The 21,274-nt window shown below is 40.5% G+C and overlaps 1 protein-coding gene across 50 annotated transcripts in view; it reads right to left on the bottom strand.

Annotated features, from left to right (window-relative positions):
- Positions 1 to 21,274, bottom strand: part of LOC144507913 (uncharacterized) — a 157,630-nt gene that overhangs the window by 81,124 nt on the left and 55,232 nt on the right. For 35 of the 50 annotated variants that reach the window (XM_078235407.1, XM_078235454.1, XM_078235410.1 and 32 more), the window contains exons 33-40: positions 20,411 to 20,473; positions 19,419 to 19,481; positions 19,101 to 19,160; positions 18,383 to 18,430; positions 17,666 to 17,728; positions 15,239 to 15,298; positions 604 to 666; positions 292 to 351 (exon numbers count right to left, since the gene is read on the bottom strand). In XM_078235407.1, the coding sequence (XP_078091533.1) occupies positions 292 to 351; positions 604 to 666; positions 15,239 to 15,298; positions 17,666 to 17,728; positions 18,383 to 18,430; positions 19,101 to 19,160; positions 19,419 to 19,481; positions 20,411 to 20,473 (480 nt within the window). Of the gene's footprint in view, positions 1 to 291; positions 352 to 603; positions 667 to 1,661; positions 1,722 to 1,983; positions 2,041 to 3,680; positions 3,744 to 4,641; positions 4,702 to 4,961; positions 5,022 to 7,428; positions 7,492 to 11,457; positions 11,521 to 12,504; positions 12,565 to 14,176; positions 14,231 to 15,238; positions 15,299 to 15,561; positions 15,616 to 17,665; positions 17,729 to 18,382; positions 18,431 to 19,100; positions 19,161 to 19,418; positions 19,482 to 20,410; positions 20,474 to 21,274 lie in introns of all 50 variants that reach the window. The other 15 variants (XM_078235411.1, XM_078235429.1, XM_078235420.1 and 12 more) reach the window with 15 other exon arrangements.

Here is a 21,274-nt window from a genome sequence, read left to right as displayed (position 1 = left end):
ATTCAGTTTTACAATCGAGTTACCAGATTAAGATGCGTTGTGTACACTAAGTCAGGAGAAGCAGATTTTAAGATTTATTCAGATCAAGTGTGCGCTCTCAGGTGGCTTTTGGAATAAATCAAAATGAAATTCTGGTCAACATTGATGTCAATAAACACTGCCCTCTGGCTGGAATGGAAGAATACACTGGAAGAGAAAGGCAACAGACTTTCACAGACAAGGAGCTGACGATGTAATGAAACCGCTTGTATCTAAGTCCTTGCAATGTATAATGAAAGAGAAATCACTCACCAGTCGTGGAGCCAGTGGTTGAGCCAGTTGTTGTTGGTGACACTGTTGTACTTGTCAACTCTGAAAAATATTAAAAGATGTTAAAAGTCACAAAGCTCTGAATCAATTGGTGAAGAACAATTCTGCATTATCAAGCAAAATCATATGATTTGCACCAAATAAATCAAAGAAAATAATTAAGGTAAAATTGCTGCACGAGTCAAAAACTAATCAGACAAAGATCTTGAAGATGGAAATAATTGAGGTTAAAGCTGGAAATACTGAAATAGTGAAAATAAATACGTATGTTCATTAATAGAAAACTTGGCTCACCAGTTGTGGAACTGGCAGTAGACTCAGATGTGGTGGTTGGCACTGTTGTTGAAGTTGTTCCTTCTGAAGAGGAGAGAAATTATTTACCACCACAGCACAGAAATTTGAATTGGGACAATATTGAGACAGTTTTAAAAGAATTATTAGTTATTACATAAAGTAAAAAAATGTTCACTATGTGTTCAAAAACTCTCCTACAGATCCCCAATCAATTACCCTGTCATAATATAAGTGTGTTTCCCTCTACACGAGTGACAAGTTCTCCACTGTAGAATTACAGAAATGTTATGGCACAGGAGGCCACCACTTGGCTCATCATGTCAGCACCCGGGTGGGAATTATGAGGGTATCATTTTTCAAGGTCATATTTAAGACACTGATCGGATTCAGCAAATCTACATCCCAGACAGTGGTGATTGTTAAAATATGCATGGACCTTGAGCGTCGAATGGAACCTCAGACTGGAACAAAGCATTATCCTTCATGAAACATTTGGCAAAGGTTGAAATGTGGATGTGACAACAATGTGGCAAGTCATTGCTTCCCCTCATTTATTCAGCTCAAGATCTGCAGACCCATCTGGAGACAATTCCTGATGATCCAGATCATAAAATGGGAATGAATTGGCGCTCATCATCACTGTATGAAGAATTATTCATGGTGATGACTAGCCTGCTGTGAGTTTGTATGTGAAATCGTGAAATGTCTTCCTTTTCTAACAACAAAGGGGCTGAACTCAATGGTCACTATTAAGGATGTTTATCAGCTATATTTTAAATAATTTGAAACAAGGACCCCAATTCTCCGATGTCGTAAGCCTCATCACCACTATCAGCTCTAAAGGAGAATCTGGTGTTCAGGAAAATCTCCATGCACTGAAGTGGCACTGGAGCATCCCAGCCTCGAGCGAGATTGGAAATTCCTGGTCCAGATTCCTTCAAAGGTTAAATGAAAAAAATCTGTTCATGAGCAGGAATGGATCAAGTTGCTGGAAGTGTAACGGAATGGACTTTCACTGTCAATGAGATGAAATTGAAAAATAAGAAACCAGCACTCACCAGTTGTGGAGCTGCTGGTCGAGCCAGTGGGAGTTGGTGGCACTGTTGTAGCTGTGCTCCCTGAAAGATAATAATTACATTCAAAACCACTAAACTTCAATGGAATTATTAAACATGCTCTAATGGAGATTCATCACAAGACAACTGGACAGATCAGCAAGATGAGATATATGTTTCTATCACATTCCAACTCTCAAAATTAAAATGGCCTCGTGTCTAGCAGGAAGAGGTAATATGATGCACAGGGAGGATGTGGAAAAGAGAAAATAACATTGTATGTTAACAGAATTGCTAATGTGCATTGAAAGGAGGAATCACACACCAGTTGTGGAACTGGCAGTCGTCTCACTTGTGCTGCTTGTCCCTGTTGTCGTTGATTCTACAGAAGAACAAACAAAATGGTTAAGAATGACGTTGAGCATATTCCATCATTTAAAAGAGAGTTTGCAAATATGAAATGAATTCAATTCATTGGCTGCCTGATATCACCCAAAATGCTCAACAGCCAAGGAATTATTATTGCTGTGCGGTCATTGTTGCAATGTGGGTAAGGTATCAATCAACTTAGGCAGAGTCTGATTACAGAAAGAGCAATGTGAAATTATTTTTCTTGCAATTTGCTGCAAGCATAAACATTGATCAACCTCCTAAAGATAAAACCCGACTAATCATTGAAATAATGCAGCAAGAACTTTTATTTCACCAGATTTCACCAGATCTCGACGGAATGTCTAATCCAGCAGCCAAGAGATCAGTCCTGTGTTTTCCTTCCTCAACAGAACACAATAAGATCAGACTAGATTTTGTGCTTAAGGCTCTGGACGTGGACCAGCAACTTCTGATGTGAGAATGTGAAGAATGAAGCCGACAGAGGGGTTTTCACTGAGCAGCATCTTAAGATGGAATTGCATTATTACTTTTAATTACTTGTGCAAATGAAAATGACAACACTTACCAGGTGTGGAGTTGGCAGTCGAAATGGCTGTGCTGCTTGTCTCTGTTGATGGAGTTTTTGTTTCTGATGGAAAACAGATACTTTAAGAATCAATTCACACAACCTGAATCAGGACAGCATTGGAAGAGTTAGAACATGAGTCAGCAGGGAATGTGACACAAGGTGCAGAAAAGATTAAAGCCTTTTCTTACAGGTGTGCAACTGGATATTTGTGTGGCATTTTATATATTGTGTATTCCAACGGCACCACTGTCAAGCTCTCCATCAAAACAGTGCCACTGTGAAAGATTGAATTTGGAACACTGATTCCAGTCTTACTTTGTCACGAACTGTGTTGACAAATGGAATACATTTAAAGCTTAAAGGCGGATTCAGACAAGAACACTATGGTACCCTGCACAAAATAGTTTTTACTCTCAGTTATTCAGTAAATCATTACCTGGATTACAATCTAGAGAAACTTTTGATATCTCGAGTTGTATAGCTCAAAATTCAATGATGATCATCACCCTGCCTGAATACACTGGTGCCGAGAGGTTTAATGTTGTGTTTAAATTAGTTTTACAATCTAGTTACCATTTTATGAAACGTTCTGCACACTAAGACAGGGAAGGCAGATCTTAAGATTCATTCCGATCATGTGTGTGCTATCAGGTAGCTATTGAAGTAAACCAAAACAGTCTTGGAGCCGACAATGTAATGAAACCGCTTGTATCTTAGTCCTTGCAATGTATAATGAAAGAGAAATCACTCACCTGTCGTGGAGCCAGTGGTTGAGCCAGTTGTTGTTGGTGACACTTTTGTACTTGTCAACTCTGAAAAATATTTAAAATATTCCAAGTCACAAGACTCTGAATCAATTCATAATGAACATTTATGCATTATCAAGCTATGATGATATGATTTGTGCCAAATATTACAAAGAAAATAATTAAGGGTAATATTATTGCTCATTTGACAAGAACTAATAAGAGAAGGATCATGAAGAAGTAACAGAGTTTATACTGAAAATACTGAAATAGTAAAAACATTTTTTGGGTTCATGGACAGAAAATATCACTCACCAGTTGTGGAACTGGCAGGAGACTCAGATGTGGTGGTGGGCACTGTTGTTGAAGTTGTTTCTTCTGAAGAGGAGAGAAATTATTTACAACCACAGCACAGAATTTTGAACTGGGACAGTATTGTGACAGTTTCAAAGGAATTATTAGTTATTATAAAGTATAATAGAGTTCACTACAGTATTACAGGAGTGTTACAGCACAGGAGACAGCCACTTGGCCCATTGTCCCAGCACCCGGGTGGGAATTTTGTCAGTATCCTTGTTCAACGTCATGTTTGAGACATTGAATAGATCCAGCAAATCCCGGACAGTGGTGGCTGATCAAATATGCATGGACCTTGAGCGCCAAATGGAAGTTCAGACTGGAACAAAGCATTATCCTTCATGAAACATTTGGCAAAGGTTGAAATGTGGATGTGACAACAATGTGGCAAGTCATTGCTTCCCCTCATTTATTCAGCTCAATATCTGCAGACCCATCTGGAGACAATTCCTCATTGTCCCAGACAATAAAACAGGAATTAGTTGGTGCTCATCATCACTGTATGAATAATTATTCATGGTGATAAATAACATGCTGTGAGTTTGTATGTGAAATTACGAAATGTCTTCCTTTGCTAAAAACAAAGGGGCTGAATTCAATGGTCACTATTAAGGATGTTTATCAGCTATATTTTAAATAATGTGAAACAAGGACCCCAATTCTCCGATGTCGTAAGCCTCATCACCACCATCAGCTCTGAAGGAGAATTTGGTGCTCAGACAAATCTCCATTCACTGAAGTGTGACTGGAGCATCCCAGCCTTGAGCGAGATTGGAGATTCCTGGTTCAGATTCCTTCAAAAGTTAAATGAAAAAAAAAACTGTCCAGGAGCAGGAATGGATCAAGTTGCTGGAAGTGTAAAGGAATGGACTTTCACTGTCAATGAGATGAAGTTGAAAAATAAGAAACCAGCACTCACCAGTTGTGGAGCTACTGGTCGAGCCAGTGGTAGTTGCTGGCACTGATGTAGTTATGCTCTCTGAAAGATAACAATCACATTCAAAACCACAAACTTCAATGGAATCCCTAAACACGCTTTAATGGAGATTCAGCACAAGTCAACTGGACAGATCTGTAACATGAAATGTATGATTCTATCACACCTCACAAAATCAAAACAGCCTTGTGTCAAGCAGGAGGAGGTAATATGTTTCACAGTGAGGATGCTGAAATGGGAAAAAAATAATAGTTTTGTGTCAATGGAATTGTGAACGTGTATTGAAAGAAGGAATCACTCACCAGTTGTGGAACTGGCAGTCGTCTCACTTGTGCTGCTTGTCCCTGTTGTTGTCGTTGATTCTACAGAAGAACAAAACCATTAAAAACCGATATATCTCACTCGAATGGGATATCTTTGAGAGAATTTACCACCTCAGTGCTTATTCCATCATTTAAAAGGGAGTTTGCAAATATGAAAATCATTCAATTCATCTGCTGCCTGATATGACACAAAATACTCAACAGCCAAATAATTATTAATGTCGTGCAGTCACTGTTGCATTGTGGGTTAGGTGTCAATCAACGTTCGACGATTCTGCTTACAGAAAGAGCAATGTGAAATCCCTTTTATTAAATGTTGCTTCGAGTATAAACATTGATCAGCCTCCTAAAGATAAACCCTACTCATCTTTGAAATAACACAGCAGGAAACTTTATTTCACCAGTGTGTGCACACAAGTTCCTGACAGAAAATATAATCCAACAGGCAAGACGTCAGTCTGCTGGAGATCCTGTGTACCAGCAACTTTAGGCACTATTAGTCGACTTGGGTACAGACCGCTTTAGACACCATGTATAATTGATATATAGGCTTTAGTTACTTGTACACAAGGAAAAACAGGCTCACAGACCCTCTACAAGTGTTTCTGAAGTTACAAACAAACAACTTGGCAATTATAGTCAATTACAGCAAATCAGAAACAAGCCATTTTTCTAATCCTTCATTTGAATACATATTCACCAATTATATCCTCGCTTTATGTCCTTTCTTATTCGATGAAAAACTATCTCTTGCTAATCCTTCATTTGCATAGCATGTCCCCATATCTTTGCTATTTAGAAACATAGAAACACAGAAAAACTACAGCACAAACAGGCCCTTCGGCCCCACAAGTTGTGCCGAACATATCCCTACCTTCTAGGCCTACCTATAACCCTCCATCCTATTAAGTCCCATGTACTCATCCAGGAGTCTCTTAAAAGACCCTATTGAGTTTGCCTTCATCACCACTGACGGCAGCCGATTCCACTCGCCCACCACCCTGGGAAAAAGCCTCTGAGAGTCCACCCGATCTATGCCTCTCAACATCTTATATACCTCTATTAGGTCTCCTCTCATCCTACATCTCTCCAAGGAGAAAAGACCGAGCTCCCTCAGCCTATCCTCATAAAGCATGCCACTCAATCCAGGCAACATCCTTTAAATCTCCTCTGCACCCTTTCAATCTTTTCCACATCCTTCCTGTAATGAGGCGACCAGAATTGAGCACAGTACTCCAAGTGGGGTCTGACGAGGGTCTTATATAGCTGTATCATTATCCCCGGACTCCTAAACTCAATCCCTCGATTGATAAAGGCCAGCACACCATACGCCTTCTTAACCACCTCCTCCACCTGCGGGGCCGATTTTAGAGTCCTGTGGACCCAGACCCCAAGGTCCTTCTGATCCTCTACAGTACTAAGAGTCTTTCCCTTAATATTGTACTGCTTCATCCCATTTGACCTGCCAAAATGGACCACTACGCATTTATCTGGGTTGAAGTCCATCTGCCACTTCTCCGCCCAGTCTTGCATCCTATCTATGTCCCTCTGTAACTTCTGACATCCCTCCAGACTATCCACAACTCCACCAACCTTCGTGTCGGCAAACTTACCAACCCATCCCTCCACTTCCTCATCCAGGTCATTTATGAAAATGACAAACAGCAAGGGTCCCAGAATAGATCCCTGGGGCACACCACTGGTGACCGACCTCCATTTAAAAAAAGACCCATCTATACACTCTCTCTGCCTCCTTTGGGCAAACACAGTAAGAGTTTTAACAACACCAGGTTAAAGTCCAACAGATTTATTTGGTAGCAAATACCATTAGCTTTCGGAGCGCGGCTCCTTCGTCAGATGGAGTGGAAATCTGCTCTCAAACAGGGCACAGAGACATAGAGACCTTTGGGCAAGCCAGTTCTGGATCCACAGGGCAGCAGCACCTTGGATCCCATGCCCTCTCACTTTTTCTGGAAGCCTTGCAATGGGGGACCTTATCGAACGCATTTGTTATGGAAAAATCTGATCTTGCTCATCCTCTGATGAAGGCCAAAAAATAGAATGTTATGGGTCTTATGCAAATGAAGATTAGCCTGTTCATGCTGACTAGCAGAACTAACCCCAGTCGAAGGTCTGTAAACTGATGAACATTTTCCATTACTGTGCAGAGAAAGCATGAACTTTTAATTTGAACAATTTAACTTCCATAAGTCTAGTGCTTTCCTTCCGGAGAAGACGGCGACAAGATCAAACTGGATTTCATGCTCAGTCTGAGCATGAACTGGAAAGTTTTAGGCTCTGGAGGTGGACTAGATCCCACCATCTTCTGATGCGAGCATGTGAATGAAGCAAAGCTGACAGAGGAGTTTTCACTGACCAGGGGTTAAAGATGTAATTGCTTGCTTACTTTTAATTATTTCCAGAAATGTAAAATGACAACTCTTACCAGGTGTGGTACTGGCAGTAGAAGTGGCTGTGCTGGCTGTCTCTGTTGATGTTGTTGTTATTTCTGAAGGAAAACAAAGACTTTCACAATCAACTCACACAACTTGAATCAGGACAGGATTGAAAGAGTTAGAACATGAGTCAGCAGGGAATACATGACAGAATGTGCAGAAAAGATTAAAGCCTTTTCTTACAGGGGCCCAATTGGATATTTGCGAGTTATTTTATACATTGTGTATTCCACCTGCACCACTGACAAGCTCTCCATCAAAAGGAGTGTTATTGTGAAAGATTGAATTTGGAACACTGATTCCATTCTCCCTTTATTGTCTCAAACGGTGCTGCCAAAAAAAATACATTGGAAGATAAAAAGCTGATTCAGACACAATGGTAACCTACATAAAATAGTGATTACTCTCAGCTATTCAATAAATTTTACCTGGATTATGATTTGGAGCAATTTCCGATGTATCAAGTTGTATAACTCAAAATTCAAAGATGATTATCACCCCGACTGAATACACTGTCACCGAGTGGTTTAATGTTATGTTTAAATTAGTTTTACAATCTAGTTACCATTTTATAATACGGTCTGTGCACTAAGACAGGAGAGCCAGATTTTTTAAGAAATTATTTCAATCAAATGTGTGCTCTCAGGTGGTTTTTGGAATAAATCAAAACAAAATTCTGGTCAACATTGATGCCAATGGACACTGCCCTCTGGCTGGAATGGAAGAATGATGTGGAGATGCCGGCGTTGGACTGGGGTGAACACGGTAAGAAGTCTCACAACACCAGGTTAAAGTCCAACAGGTTTATTTGGTAGCAAATACCATAAGCTTTCGGAGCACTGCTCCTTCATCAGATGGAGTGGAAATGTGCTCTCAAACAGTGCAAACAGACAAAATCAAGTTGCAGAATACTGATTAGAATGCGAATCCTACAGCCAGCCAGGTCTTAAAGGTACAGACAATGTGGGTGGAGGGAACATTAAACACAGGTTAAAGAAATGTGTATTGTCTCCAGACAGAACAGCTAGTGAGATTCTACAAGCCCAGGAGGCAAGCTGTGGGGGTTACTGATAATGTGACATAAATCCAACATCCCGGTTTAGGCCGTCCTCATGTGTGCGGAACTTGGCTATCAGTTTCTGCTCAGCGACTCTGCGCTGTCGTGTGTCATGAAGGCCGCCTTGGAGAATGCTTACCTGAAGATCCAAGGCTGAATGCCCGTGACTGCTGAAGTGCTCCCCCACAGGAAGGGAACAGTCTTGCCTGGTGATTGTCGAGCGGTGTTCATTCATCCGTTGTCGCAGTGTCTGCATGGTTTCCCCAATGTACCATGCCTCGGGACATCCTTTCCTGCAGCGTATCAGGTAGAGAATGTTGGCCGAGTTGCAAGAGTATGTACCGTGTACCTGGTAGATGGTGTTCTCACATGAGATGATGGCATCCGTGTCGATGAACCAGCATATCTTGCAGAGGTTGCTGTGGCAGGGTTGTGTGGTGTCGTGGTCACTGTTCTCCTGAAGGCTCGGTAGTTTGCTGCGGACAATGGTCTGTTTGAGGTTGCGTGGTTGTTTGAAGGCAAGAAGTGGGGGTGTGGGGATGGCCTTGGCGAGATGTTCGTCTTCATCAATGACATGTTGAAGGCTCCTGAGGAGATGCCGTAGTTTCTCCACGACACCACACACCCTGCCACAGCAACCTCTGCAAGACGTGCCGGATCATCGACACGGATGCCATCACCTCACGTGAGAACACCATCTACCAGGTACACGGTACCTACTCTTGCAACTCGGCCAACATTCTCTACCTGATACGCTGCAGGAAAGGATGTCCCGAGGCATGGTACATTGGGGAAACCATGCAGACACTACGACAATGGATGAATGAACACCGCTCGACAATCACCAGGCAAGACTGTTCTCTTCCTGTTGCTGTCACGGGTATTCAGCCTTGGATCTTCAGGTAAGCGTTCTCCAAGGCGGCCTTCACGACACACGACAGCGCAGAGTCGCTGAGCAGAAACTGATAGCCAAGTTCCGCACACATGAGGACGGCCTAAACCGGGATGTTGGATTTATGTCACATTATCAGTAACCCCCACAGCTTGCCTCCTGGGCTTGTAGAATCTCACTAGCTGTTCTGTCTGGAGACAATACACATTTCTTTAACCTGTGTTTAATGTTCCCTCCACCCACATTGTCTGTACCTTTAAGACCTGGCTGGCTGTAGGATTCGCATTCTAATCAGTATTCTGCAACTTGATTTTGTCTGTTTGCACTGTTTGAGAGCACATTTCCACTCCATCTGACGAAGGAGCAGTGCTCCGAAAGCTTATGGTATTTGCTACCAAATAAACCTGTTGGACTTTAACCTGGTGTTGTGAGACTTCTTACCGTGGAATGGAAGAATACACTGGAAGAGAAAGGCAACAGACTTTCATAGACAAGGAGCTGACGATGTAATGAAACCACTTGTATCTAAGTCCTTGCAATGTATAATGAAAGAGGAATCACTCACCGGTTGTGGAGCCAGTGGTTGAGCCAGTTGTTGTTGGTGATACTGGTGTACTTGTCAGCTCTGAAAAATATTAAATATATTCAAAATCACAAAAATCTAGCTCAATTGATAAAGAACATTTATGCATTTTCAAGCTAAGATGATATGATTTGCACCAAATTAAACAAAGAAAATAATTAAGGTAAAATTGCTGCACGAGTCAAAAACTAATCAGACAAAGATCTTGAAGATGGAAGTAATTGAGTTTAAAGCTGGAAATAGTGAAAATAAATTTGTGTTCATTAATAGAAAACTTGACTCACCAGTTGTGGAACGGGCAGTAGACTCAGATGTGGTGGTGGGCACTGTTGTTGAAGTTGTTTCTTCTGAAGAGGAGAGAAATTATTTACAACCACAGCACAGTATTGTGAACTGGGACAGTATTGTGACAGTTTTGAAAGAATTATTAGTTATTAAATTAAAAGAGAGAGTTCACTACAGGTTTGAGAACTCTTCTACAAATCGCCAAACCATTATCCTGCTCTAATATAAATTGTGTTTTCTTCTGCACGTGTGTGACAGGTTCTCCACTATAGAATTACAGAATTGTTACGGTACAGAAGGAGGCCACTTGGCCCATCATCCCAACACCCAATTGAGTATCCCATTGATTCCAGTCTCCCTTTATAGTTTCAAACTGTGCTGACAAATAAAGTACATTGAAAGCTTAAAAGTGGATTCAGACTAGAACACAATGATACCTGCACAAAATAGTGATTACTCTGTTATTCAATAAACGATTACCTGCATTTCGATCTCGAGAAATTTCCCATGTATCAAGATGTATATTTCAATATTTAATGATGATTATCACCTTAACTGAATACACTGGTGCCAAGTGGTTTCAATTTATATTTAATTTAGTTTTACAATCTCGTTAACATTTAAAGAGACATTCTTTACACTGAGACAGGAAAGCCGCACTTTAACATGATTTATTTAAATCAAGTATGTGCTCTCAGGTGGTTTTTGAAATAAATCAAAACAAAACTTTGGTCAACATTGATGCCAATAAACACTGCCTTCTGGCTGGAATGGAAGAATACACCGGAAGGGAAAGGCAACAGACTTTCACAGACAAGGAGCTGACGATGTAATGAAACCGCTTGTATCTTAGTCCTTGCAATGTATAATGAAAGAGGAATCACTCACCAGTCGTGGAGCCAGTGGTTGAGCCAGTTGTTGTTGGTGACACTGTTGTACTTGTTAACTCTGAAAAATATTAAATATATTCAAAGTCACAAAATTCTGACTCAATTCATAAAGAACATTTATGCATTATCAAGCTAAGATGATATGATTTGCATCAAATAAGACAATGAAAATAATTTAGTGTAATATTACTGCACATTTGACAAGAACTAATACATCAAAGATCTTGAAGAAGGAAGTAACTGAGTTTACACTGAAAATACTGAAATAGTAAAAATATTTTTTTGTGTTCATTGATATAAAACTTGACTCACCAGTTGTGGAACGGGCAGTAGACTCAGATGTGGTGGTGGGCACTGTTGTTGAAGTTGTTTCTTCTGAAGAGGAGATAAATTATTTACAACCACAGCACAGAATTTTAAATAGGGACAGTATTGTGACAGTTTCAAAAGAAAGATCACTTATTACACAAATTAATATTCTTCACTATGGGTTTAAAACTCTTCAACAGATCCCCAATCAATTGCCCGACCATAATATAGAATGCGTATTCCTACTCCAACAGTTGGGGCCACACCCTGGGCCACACAAGCTCCCCTCAATTCCCATCTACTTATTTATCACAGGTCAGCTGGTCCACTGACCCTCACAGCATGTTACCATTGGTTACATTATAACAGATCCAATGTTATCATTGGTTACAATATAACAAAATACTGGTGGACCTTGAGTGCCTAATGGAATTTCAGAATGGAACAAAATATTACACTTCATGCATCATTTGGCAAAGGTTGAAGTATGGATGTGACAACAATGTGGAATCTCACAGCTTCTACTCTCAGTTATTGAACAGCTCAATACCTGCTGACCCATCACGAGGCAATTCCTGATTATCCAGATCATAAAACTGGATTTCACTGAAGCTCATCACCACTGTATTAATAGTCATTCCTGATGACCTCTAGCATGCTCTGAGTTTCTATCAAAATTGTGAAGCGCCTTCCTTCACTGTGAAAAAAGGAACTGACTTCAATGGTCAACATTAAGGATATTTTTCAGTTGTATGTTAAATAAATCGAAACAAGGACCAGAATTCACCACCACTACCAGCGAGAGAGGAGAATTTGGTGCTGAGGCAAATCTCCATTCACTGAAGTGGGACTGGAGAATCCCTGCCTCAAATGTGGTCAGAGAATCACGCTTACGATTTCTTCATAAGTTAAATGAAAAACATTTGTCCAGGAGCAGGAATGGATCAAGTCGCTGGAAGTGTAAAGGAATGGACTTTCACTGTTAATGAGATGAAGTTGAAAAATAACACTTGTGTCAAAGGTCTTGGCACTGCAGAAACCAGCACTCACCGGTTGTGGAGCTCCTGGTCGAACCAGTGGTAGTTGTTGGCACTGTTGTAGTTGTTCCCTCTGAAAGAAAAAAAATCCCATTCAAAATCACAAAACTCCAATGCAGTTCCCAAACATGCTATATTGGAGGCTCACGACAAGACAGCAGGACAGAAATGCATCATGAAATGTATGTTTAATCCACATTGCATCTCTCAAAATAAAATCAGCCTCGTGTCAAGCAGAAAGAAATAACATGGTTCAAAGGGAGAGTGCTGAAATTGGAAAACAACATTTTTGGGTTAATAGAATTGCTCATGTAGAATGAAAGGAGGAATCACTCACCGCTTGTGGAACTGGCAGTTGTCTCAGTTGTGCTGCTTGTCCCTGGCGTTGATTCTATAGAAGAACAAACAAAACCATTAAAAACCGATACATCGAGCGAATTGATCAAATTGGAGCATTTTCCATCATTTAAATGAGAGTTTGCAAATATGAAATAAATTCATCTGCTGCCCGATTTCACCCAAAATACTCAACAGCCAAGGAATTATCATTGTTGTGCAGTCACTGTTGCAATGTGAGTGAGGTATCAATCAATTTGGGCAGAATCCGATTACAGAAAGAGCAATGTGAAATTCTTTTTACTGAATGTTCCTTCAAGCATCAACATTGAGTGGCATCCTAAGGAGAAAACCCTACTCATCTTTGAAATAACACAAAAGGACCTTTTATTTCACCAGCATGTGCACACAAGATCATGATGGAACATCTAAGCCAGCAGACAAAAAAACCACTGAAATATACTGAATTACTGAAATCACATGAAATACACTGCTTTTCTTCCTCAGAAGAAGATGATGAGATCAGAGTAGATTTTTGTGCTCTAGGTTCTATAGGTGGACTTGGTCCCACCATCTGCTGATGCAAGAATGTGAAGAATAACGCAAAGGCGACAGAGGGGTTTCACTGACCAGGGGTTTAAGGTGTGATTGCATACTTACTTTTACTTACTTCCAGAAATGAAAATGACAACACTTACCAGGTGTGGAGCTGGCAGTAGAAGTGGCTGTGCTGGTTGTCTCTGTTGATGTTGTTTCTGAAGGAAAACAAAGACTTCCACAATCAACTCACACAACTTGAATCAGGACAGGATTGAAAGAGTTAGAACATGAGTCAGCAGGGAATACATGAGAGAACGTGCAGAAAAGATTAAAGCCTTTTCCTACAGGGGCCCAATTGGGTATTAGCGAGTCACTTTATACATTATGTATTCCATCTGAACCACTGACAATCTCTCCATCAAATGAGTGTCATTGTGAAAGATTGAATTTGGAACACTGATTCCAGTCTCCCTTTATGGTCTCAAACTGTGCTGAGAAATAGAATACATGGAAAGCTTAAAAGAAGGTTCAGATTAGAATTCAATGGTACGCTGCACAAAATATTGAAGATGCTCAAAGTCACAGGATTCTGACTGATTTCCTGAAGAACATTTATGCCTTTTCAACATTAGACAGTAAGGTTTGTATCAAAAAAAAAATCATTTAATATAATTCAGGGTAAAATTACAATGCATCATTCAAAAACTAGGAGAATGGCGTGAATCTAGGAAATAATTGAGTTTATACCTGAAAAAAATTGAACTCGGGAAAATAATTTTTTATGTGCATTGATAGAAAACTTGACTCACCAATTGTGGAACTGGCAGGTGTGGTGGTTGGCACTGTTGTTGAAGTTGTTTCTTCTGAAGAGGAGAGAAATTATTTACAATTACCACACAGAATTTTGAATTGGGACAGCATTGTGACAGTTTCAAAAGAAATGTCACTTATTACACAAATTAGCAGAGTTCACTCTCTGTTTGAAAATTCTTCTACAGATCCCCAGATCTGCCATAATATAAAGTGTGCTTCCTTCTACACACAAGTGACAAGTTTCCCCATGACAGAATTACAGAATTGCTATGGCACCAAAGGGAGCCACTTGGCCCATTGTTTCAGCACCTGAGTGCGAATCTCGTGGGGATCATCTTTCAAGGTCATAATTGAGGCACTGAAAGCAACAAGAACTTCCACATCCCGGACAGTGGCGGCACTAAAAAGTCTTGTTGACCTTGATCACATACAGGGACTTCACACCGCAACAAAACACCTTGAAGAATTTTCGGGCCGTTCATGCCAGTGGGATTTTCTGGTCCCACTGCAGTGAATGGAGATTTGGCTGAGCTCCACATTCTCCGTCCCCACTCGCAGTGACAGCAGGGCGTGAATGGGTGGAAAATTCCGACCATCATCTTCCATGCAACATTTGGCACAGACTGAAATGTGAATGTGACAACAACATGGAAATACACAGCTCCTACTCTCAGTTATTGAACAGCTCAATATTTGCAGATCCATCTGGAGTCAATTCCTGTAGATCCAGATAATAATTATCTATCATCATGTCCAGCAAGCTCTGAATTTGTGTGAAATTTGAAAATGTCTCTCATGAGACATGTCTCTCAAGAATAAAGCAGCTGACCTCAATCGCCAATATTAAGGAAGTTTTACAGTTATATTTAAAATAAGTCAAAGCAAGATTTCTTCAATACTTAATCCAGAAATCATTTGTCCTTGAGCAGGAATGAATCAAGTTGCTAGAAGTGTAAAGGAATGGACTTTCACTTTCAATGAGATTAAATTAAGAAATAACAAAAATAACCTTTGTGTCTAAGGCCTTGCTATGATACACTGAAGAAACCAGCACTCACCAGTTGTGGAGCTACTGGTCGAGCCAGTTGTAGTTGGTGGCACTGTTGCAGTTATTCCCTCTGAAAGACAATAATCACAATCAAAACCACAAAACACCAACGCAATTCCTAAACATGCTTTAGTAGAGACTCACCACAAGACAACTGGATAGATATGGAACATGAAATACATGTCTAGATCACATTACATCTCTCAAAGTAAAATCGGCTTCGTGTCAAGCAGAAGGAATTCACATGGTTCATTGGGAGGATGCTGAAATGGGGAAAAAGCAGCTACATGTTAATGGAATTGCTAGTGTGTATTGAAAGGAGGAATCACTCACCAGTTGTGGAACTGGCAGTTGTCTCAGTTGTGCTGCTTGTCCCTGTTGTTGATTCTACAGAAGGACAAACAAAACCATTAAGAACTGACATATCCAGCTCGAACGGGGAAACTTTTTCATTTGATTTATTATTGTCACACGTATCAGCATACAGTGAAAAGTATTGTTTCTTGTGCCATAAAGAGAAAGCATACCATTCATAGATAAGGTAAAGGAGAGAATGCAGAATGTAGTGTTACAGTCGTAGCTAGGGTGTAGAGAAAGATCAACTTAACACGAGGTAGGTCCGTTCAAAAGTCTGATGACAGCAGGGAAGCTGTTGTTCTCAAGTCAGTTGGTATCTGATCTCAGACTTTTGTACCTTTTGCCCGTTGGAAGAAGGTGGAAGAAAGTATGTATGGAGTGCATGGGGTCCTTGATTATGCCAGCTGCTTTTCCAAGGCAGCGGGAAGTGTAGAGAGTCAATGGATAGGAGGCTGGTTTGCATGATGGACTGGCAGTCTTGGGCAGAGCAGGAGCCATACCAAGCTGAGAAACAACCAGAAAGGATGCTTTCTATAGTGCATATGTAAAAGTTGATGAGAGTCATAGCAGACATGCCAAATTTCCTTAGCTTCCTGAGAAAGTAGAGGCGTTGATGGGCATTCCTAACTATAGCATTGGTATGGAGGGATCAGGACAGGTTGTTCGTGATCTGGAAACATAGAAACCTGGAGCTATCGACCATTTTAACTTTGTCCCCATTGATGTAGACAGTGGCATATCCTCCACTATGCTTCCTGCAGTTGATGACTATCTCTTTCTTATTGTTGACATTGAGGGAGAGCTTACTGTCATCGCATCAGTTCATCAGATCAGAGATTATTGTCGTTGCACCAGTTCACCAGATTTTTGTGTAAATTGATCAACTTGGAGCATATTCCATCATTTAAAAGAAAGTTTGTAATTATTAAATGCGTTCAATTCATCTGCTGCCTGATATGACATAAAATACTCAACAGCCAAGGAATTATTATTATTGTGCAGTCACTTTTGCAATGTGGGAAGGTGTCAATCAACTTTGGAAGAGTACAATTACAGAAAGAGCAATGTGAACTTCTTTTTACTAAATATTCCTTCAAGCACCAACAATGAGCAACATCCTAAGGAGAAAACCCTAGTCATCTTTGAGATAACACAGAAGGACTTTTTATTTCACCAGCATGTGCACACAACATCCCGATGGAACGTCCAAGTCAGCAGACAAGAAATCAGTCCACTGCTTTTCTTCCTCAGAAGACGACTATAAGGTCAGAGTAGATTTTGAGCTCTAGATTCTATAGATGGACTTGATCCCACCATCTTCTGATGTAAGAATGTGAAGAATAAAGCAAAGCTGACAGAAGGGTTTCACTGACCAGGGGTTTAGGGTGTAATAGCATACTTAATTACTTCCAGAAATAAAAATGACAACATTTATCAGGTGTGGAGCTGACAGTAGAAGTGGCTGTGCTGGTTGGCTTTGTTGATGTAGTTGTTGTTTCTGAAGGAAAACAAAGACTTCCACAATCAACTCACACAACTTGAATCAGGACAGTATTGAAAGAGTTAGAACATGAGTCAGCAGAGAATACATGAGAGAATGTGCAGGAAAGATTAAAGCCTTTTCCTACAGGGGCCCAATTAGCAAGTCACTTTATACATTGTGTATTCCATCTGCAGCACTGACAATCTCTCCATCAAATGGGTGTCATTGTGAAAGATTGAATTTGGAACACTGATTCCAGTCTCCCTTTATGGTCTCAAACTGTGCTGACAAATAGAATACATTGAATGCTTAAAAGGGGATTCAGACTCGAACACAATGATACCTACACAAAATATTAAAGATGTTCAAAGTCACGGGATTCTGACTGATTTCCTGAAGAACATTTATGCGTTTTCAACATAAGACAATAAGGTTTGTATCAAAAAATCGTTTAATATAATTCAGGGGAAAGTTACAATACATCATTCAAAGACTAGGAGAATGACGTGAAACTAGGAAATAATTGAGTTTATAGCTGAAAAAAATTGAACTCGGGAAATTAGTTTTTTGTGTTCATTGATAGAAAGCTTCACTCACCAGTTGTGGAACGGGCAGTAGACTCAGATGTGCTGGTGGGTGCTGTTGTTGAAGTTGTTTCTTCTGAAGAGGAGAGAAATTATTTACAACCACAGCACAGAATTGTGAACTGGAACAGCATTGTGACAGTTTCAAAAGAAATGTCACTTATTACACAAATTAGCAGAGTTCATCGGGGAGTCACTGTGAAAGATTGAATTTGGAACATTCATTCCAGTCTCCCTTTGTCTTAGTCTCCTTTTGTCTTAGACTGTGCCAGCATATAGTATACATTGAAAGCTTAGAAGGGGATCCAAATTAGAACACAATGATACCCTGCACAAAATAGTTATTACTCTCAGTTATTCAATAAATCATTACTGCATTCTAATCTGAAGGGATTTCCCATGTATGAAGATGCATAGCTCAATATTCAAATGATGATTATAACTGGATACATTGGTGCTGAGTGGCTTAACATTGTTTAATTTAGTTTTGCAATCTAGTTACCATTTTATGATACATTCTGTACACTGAGACGGAGAGGTTGATTTTAAGAAGGTTTATTTCAATTAACTGTGCTCTCAGGTGGTTTTTGAAATGAAACAAATCTTTGTTCAACATTAATGACACGAAACACAGCTCTTTGGCTGGAATGGACTTTCACAGACAGAGAGCTAATGATGTAATGAAACTGCTTGCACCTAAGTCCTTGCAATGCGTAATGAAATCACTCACCAGTGGTTGAGCCAGTTGTTGTTGGTGACACTGTTGTACTTGTCAATTCTGAAATATATTAAAGATATTCAAAATTCTGACTGAATTCCTGAAGAATTATGCATTTTCAGAGTAAGACCATGGGCGGAACGTTCCCGTCCCACCCGCCACGGGAATTGTAGCGGGCGGGACACGAGCCATGCAAAGGACCGTTGACCTCGGGTGGGATTCTCTGGCCTTGGGGGTGAGCGTGGCTAGAAAATCCCACCCTATGTGTTTTGTGCCCAATAAATCAAAGAAAATAATTAAGGGTAAAGTTGCAATGCATCACTCAAAAACTGAACTCAAAATAGGAATTCATTGAGTTTATAGCTGCAAACACTGAACTACGGAAAAAAAAGAAAACTTCACTCACCAGTTGTGGAACTGGTAGCAGACTCAGATGTTATAATGGCCACAAGGGATCATCAATAGGTCTCCCCGTGGGCTTAGTGCAATATGAGCTGTATCATTGAGTGAGCGGTGGGTCACACAATGGGAAGCAGTCAGCGGGGGCATTTAAACCTGTGACTCTATCTGGACCATTATTTTAGGTTCCAAGATGAAGATTGTCTGACTGTAAACCGCAGCCATGGCCACAATAAAGGGTGATGGTGACGGGAAACTGGTGCTTGACTGAATTACTACGTTTTTGTGTGAATAGAATTGCTGATGTGTATTGAAAGGAGGAATCACTCACCAGTTGTGGAACCGGCAGTCGTCTCAGTCGTGCTGCTTGTCCCTGTTGTTGTCGTTGACTCTACAGAAGAGCAAACAAAACCATTAAAAAGTAATATGCCGAAGTCTAAGTGGCAGCAATCTGGGAGAAGGGACCAACTGGTTGTATAGTCAGTCATTCCAAAGAGAGCGTGCAAAGACGTAATATTAAATGTACTGAATTCGTCTGGTGCTGTGAATGTGCCTCATGCAGCAAAGCTGAGAGAGGAGTTTTCACTGACCAGGGGTTTAAGGTGTTACTGAATTCTTGCTTCCAGAAATGTAAAATGACAACACTTACCAGGTGTGGAGCTGGCAGTAGAAGTGGCTGCGCTGGCTATCTCTGTTGATGTGGCTGTTGTTTCTGGAGGAAAACAATCAATTCACACAACTTGAATCAGGACAGTATTGAAAGAGTTAGAACATGAGTCAGCAGGGAATACATGAGAGAATGTGCAGGAAAGATTTATGCCTTTTCTCACAGGGGCTCAATTGGATGTTAGCAAGTCATTTTATACATTGTGTATTCCATCTGAACCCTGACAAGCTCTCCATCAGAAGAGTATCACTGTGAAAGATTGAATTTGGAACACTGATTCCAGTCTCCCTTTATGGTCTCAAACTGTGCTGACAAAAAGAGTACATTCCATGATTTAAATTAAAGTTTTCAAATATTTAATATCAAATCATTCAATTCATCTGCTGCTTGATATGAACCTAAATGCTCGACAGCCAAGAAATTATAATTAAGATAAAAAGCAAAACACTGCGGATACTGGAATCAGGATTCCAGCATTTTCTGTCCACAGATGCTATCAGACCTGCCAAGATTTTCCATCATTTTCTGTTTTTTGTTGTGAAGGAATTATTAATTGTTGTGCAGTGTCGGTTGCAATGTGGGTAAGGTGTCAATCAGCTTGGGCAGAGTCCGATTACAGAAAGAGCAATGTAAAGTTCTTTGAAACGTTGCTTCACACATAAACATTGACCAACCTCCTAAAGGGAAAACTCTACTCATCTTGAAATAACGCAACAAGACCCTTTATGCCGTCAGCGTGTGCACACAAGGTCTCGACATAAAATTTAATCCCAATTTCCTTCCTCAGAACACTAAGATCAGAGTAGATTTTTGCACTCTAGGTTCTGTAGGTGGACTTGATTCCACCATCTTCTGATGTGAGAATATGAAGAATGAAGCAAAGCTGACAGAGGGGTTTTCACTGACCAGGAGCTTCAGTTGTAATTGCATTCTTAATTTTAATTACTTCCAGAAATGAAAATAATTACACTTACCAGATGTGGAACTGGCAGTGGAAGTAGCTGTGGTGGTTGTCTCTGTTGATATACTTGTTGTTTCTAAAGGAAAACAAATACATTCACAGTGTGATGCAATGTCAATCGAGCCGAGACTAGTTGTGAGCAAGACAAATAGGCTTTTATCGGCAAGAACTTGGAGCCATCCCTGCCGGTGATCTGGTCTGAACTAAGAGCAAGGGGGGAGGAGCCACCGTCTTTATACCCAGACCAGGGGGAGGAGACTTGAGCGGAACCGACAGGGAAGTGCCACATATACAGGTAACAGATAGCAGATAACAGTGGTTTACCACACAGTGCAAACCAAAGAATCCCTGCAGTGCAGAAGGAGGCCATTTGGCTGTGACAACTCTCCAAAACTGGCCATTTGTCTGTGACAACTCTCCAAAACTGCACTCTACTTAGGCCCGCTCCCTTCACCCTATCCCAGAACTCTGCACCTTTACCATGACCAGTCTGCGGGAGGAAATTGGAGCACCCGGAGGAAACTCATGCAGATATGGGGAGAACATGCCACCTCCACACAGTAACAGTCAATTTTCCCAACTTGAATCAGGTCGGTATTGAAAAGGTTTCAACATCAGTCAGCAAGGAATACACATATTAAAACAAAATGTGCAAAAAAATTAACCTTCTTATAGATATACCCAACTGAACATTAAAATGTAACTTTATAAGTTGTGTATTCCATCTGCACTACTGACAAGCTCTCCATCAAAAGATTGTCATTGTGAAAGATTAAATTTGGGACATTCATTCCAGTCTCCCTTTATGTTCTCACACTGATAACACTTAGAATACAGAGGGAAGATTGAAAGCTTATGGGAGATTCATGCTTTACAA

The sequence above is a fragment of the Mustelus asterias genome, chromosome 19 (genome assembly GCF_964213995.1).
Source record: "Mustelus asterias chromosome 19, sMusAst1.hap1.1, whole genome shotgun sequence".
NCBI classification, from domain to species: Eukaryota; Metazoa; Chordata; class Chondrichthyes; order Carcharhiniformes; family Triakidae; genus Mustelus; species Mustelus asterias.
The sequence above is the reverse complement of the archived record's forward strand: the minus strand, read 5'-3'. Positions and strand labels throughout refer to the sequence as shown.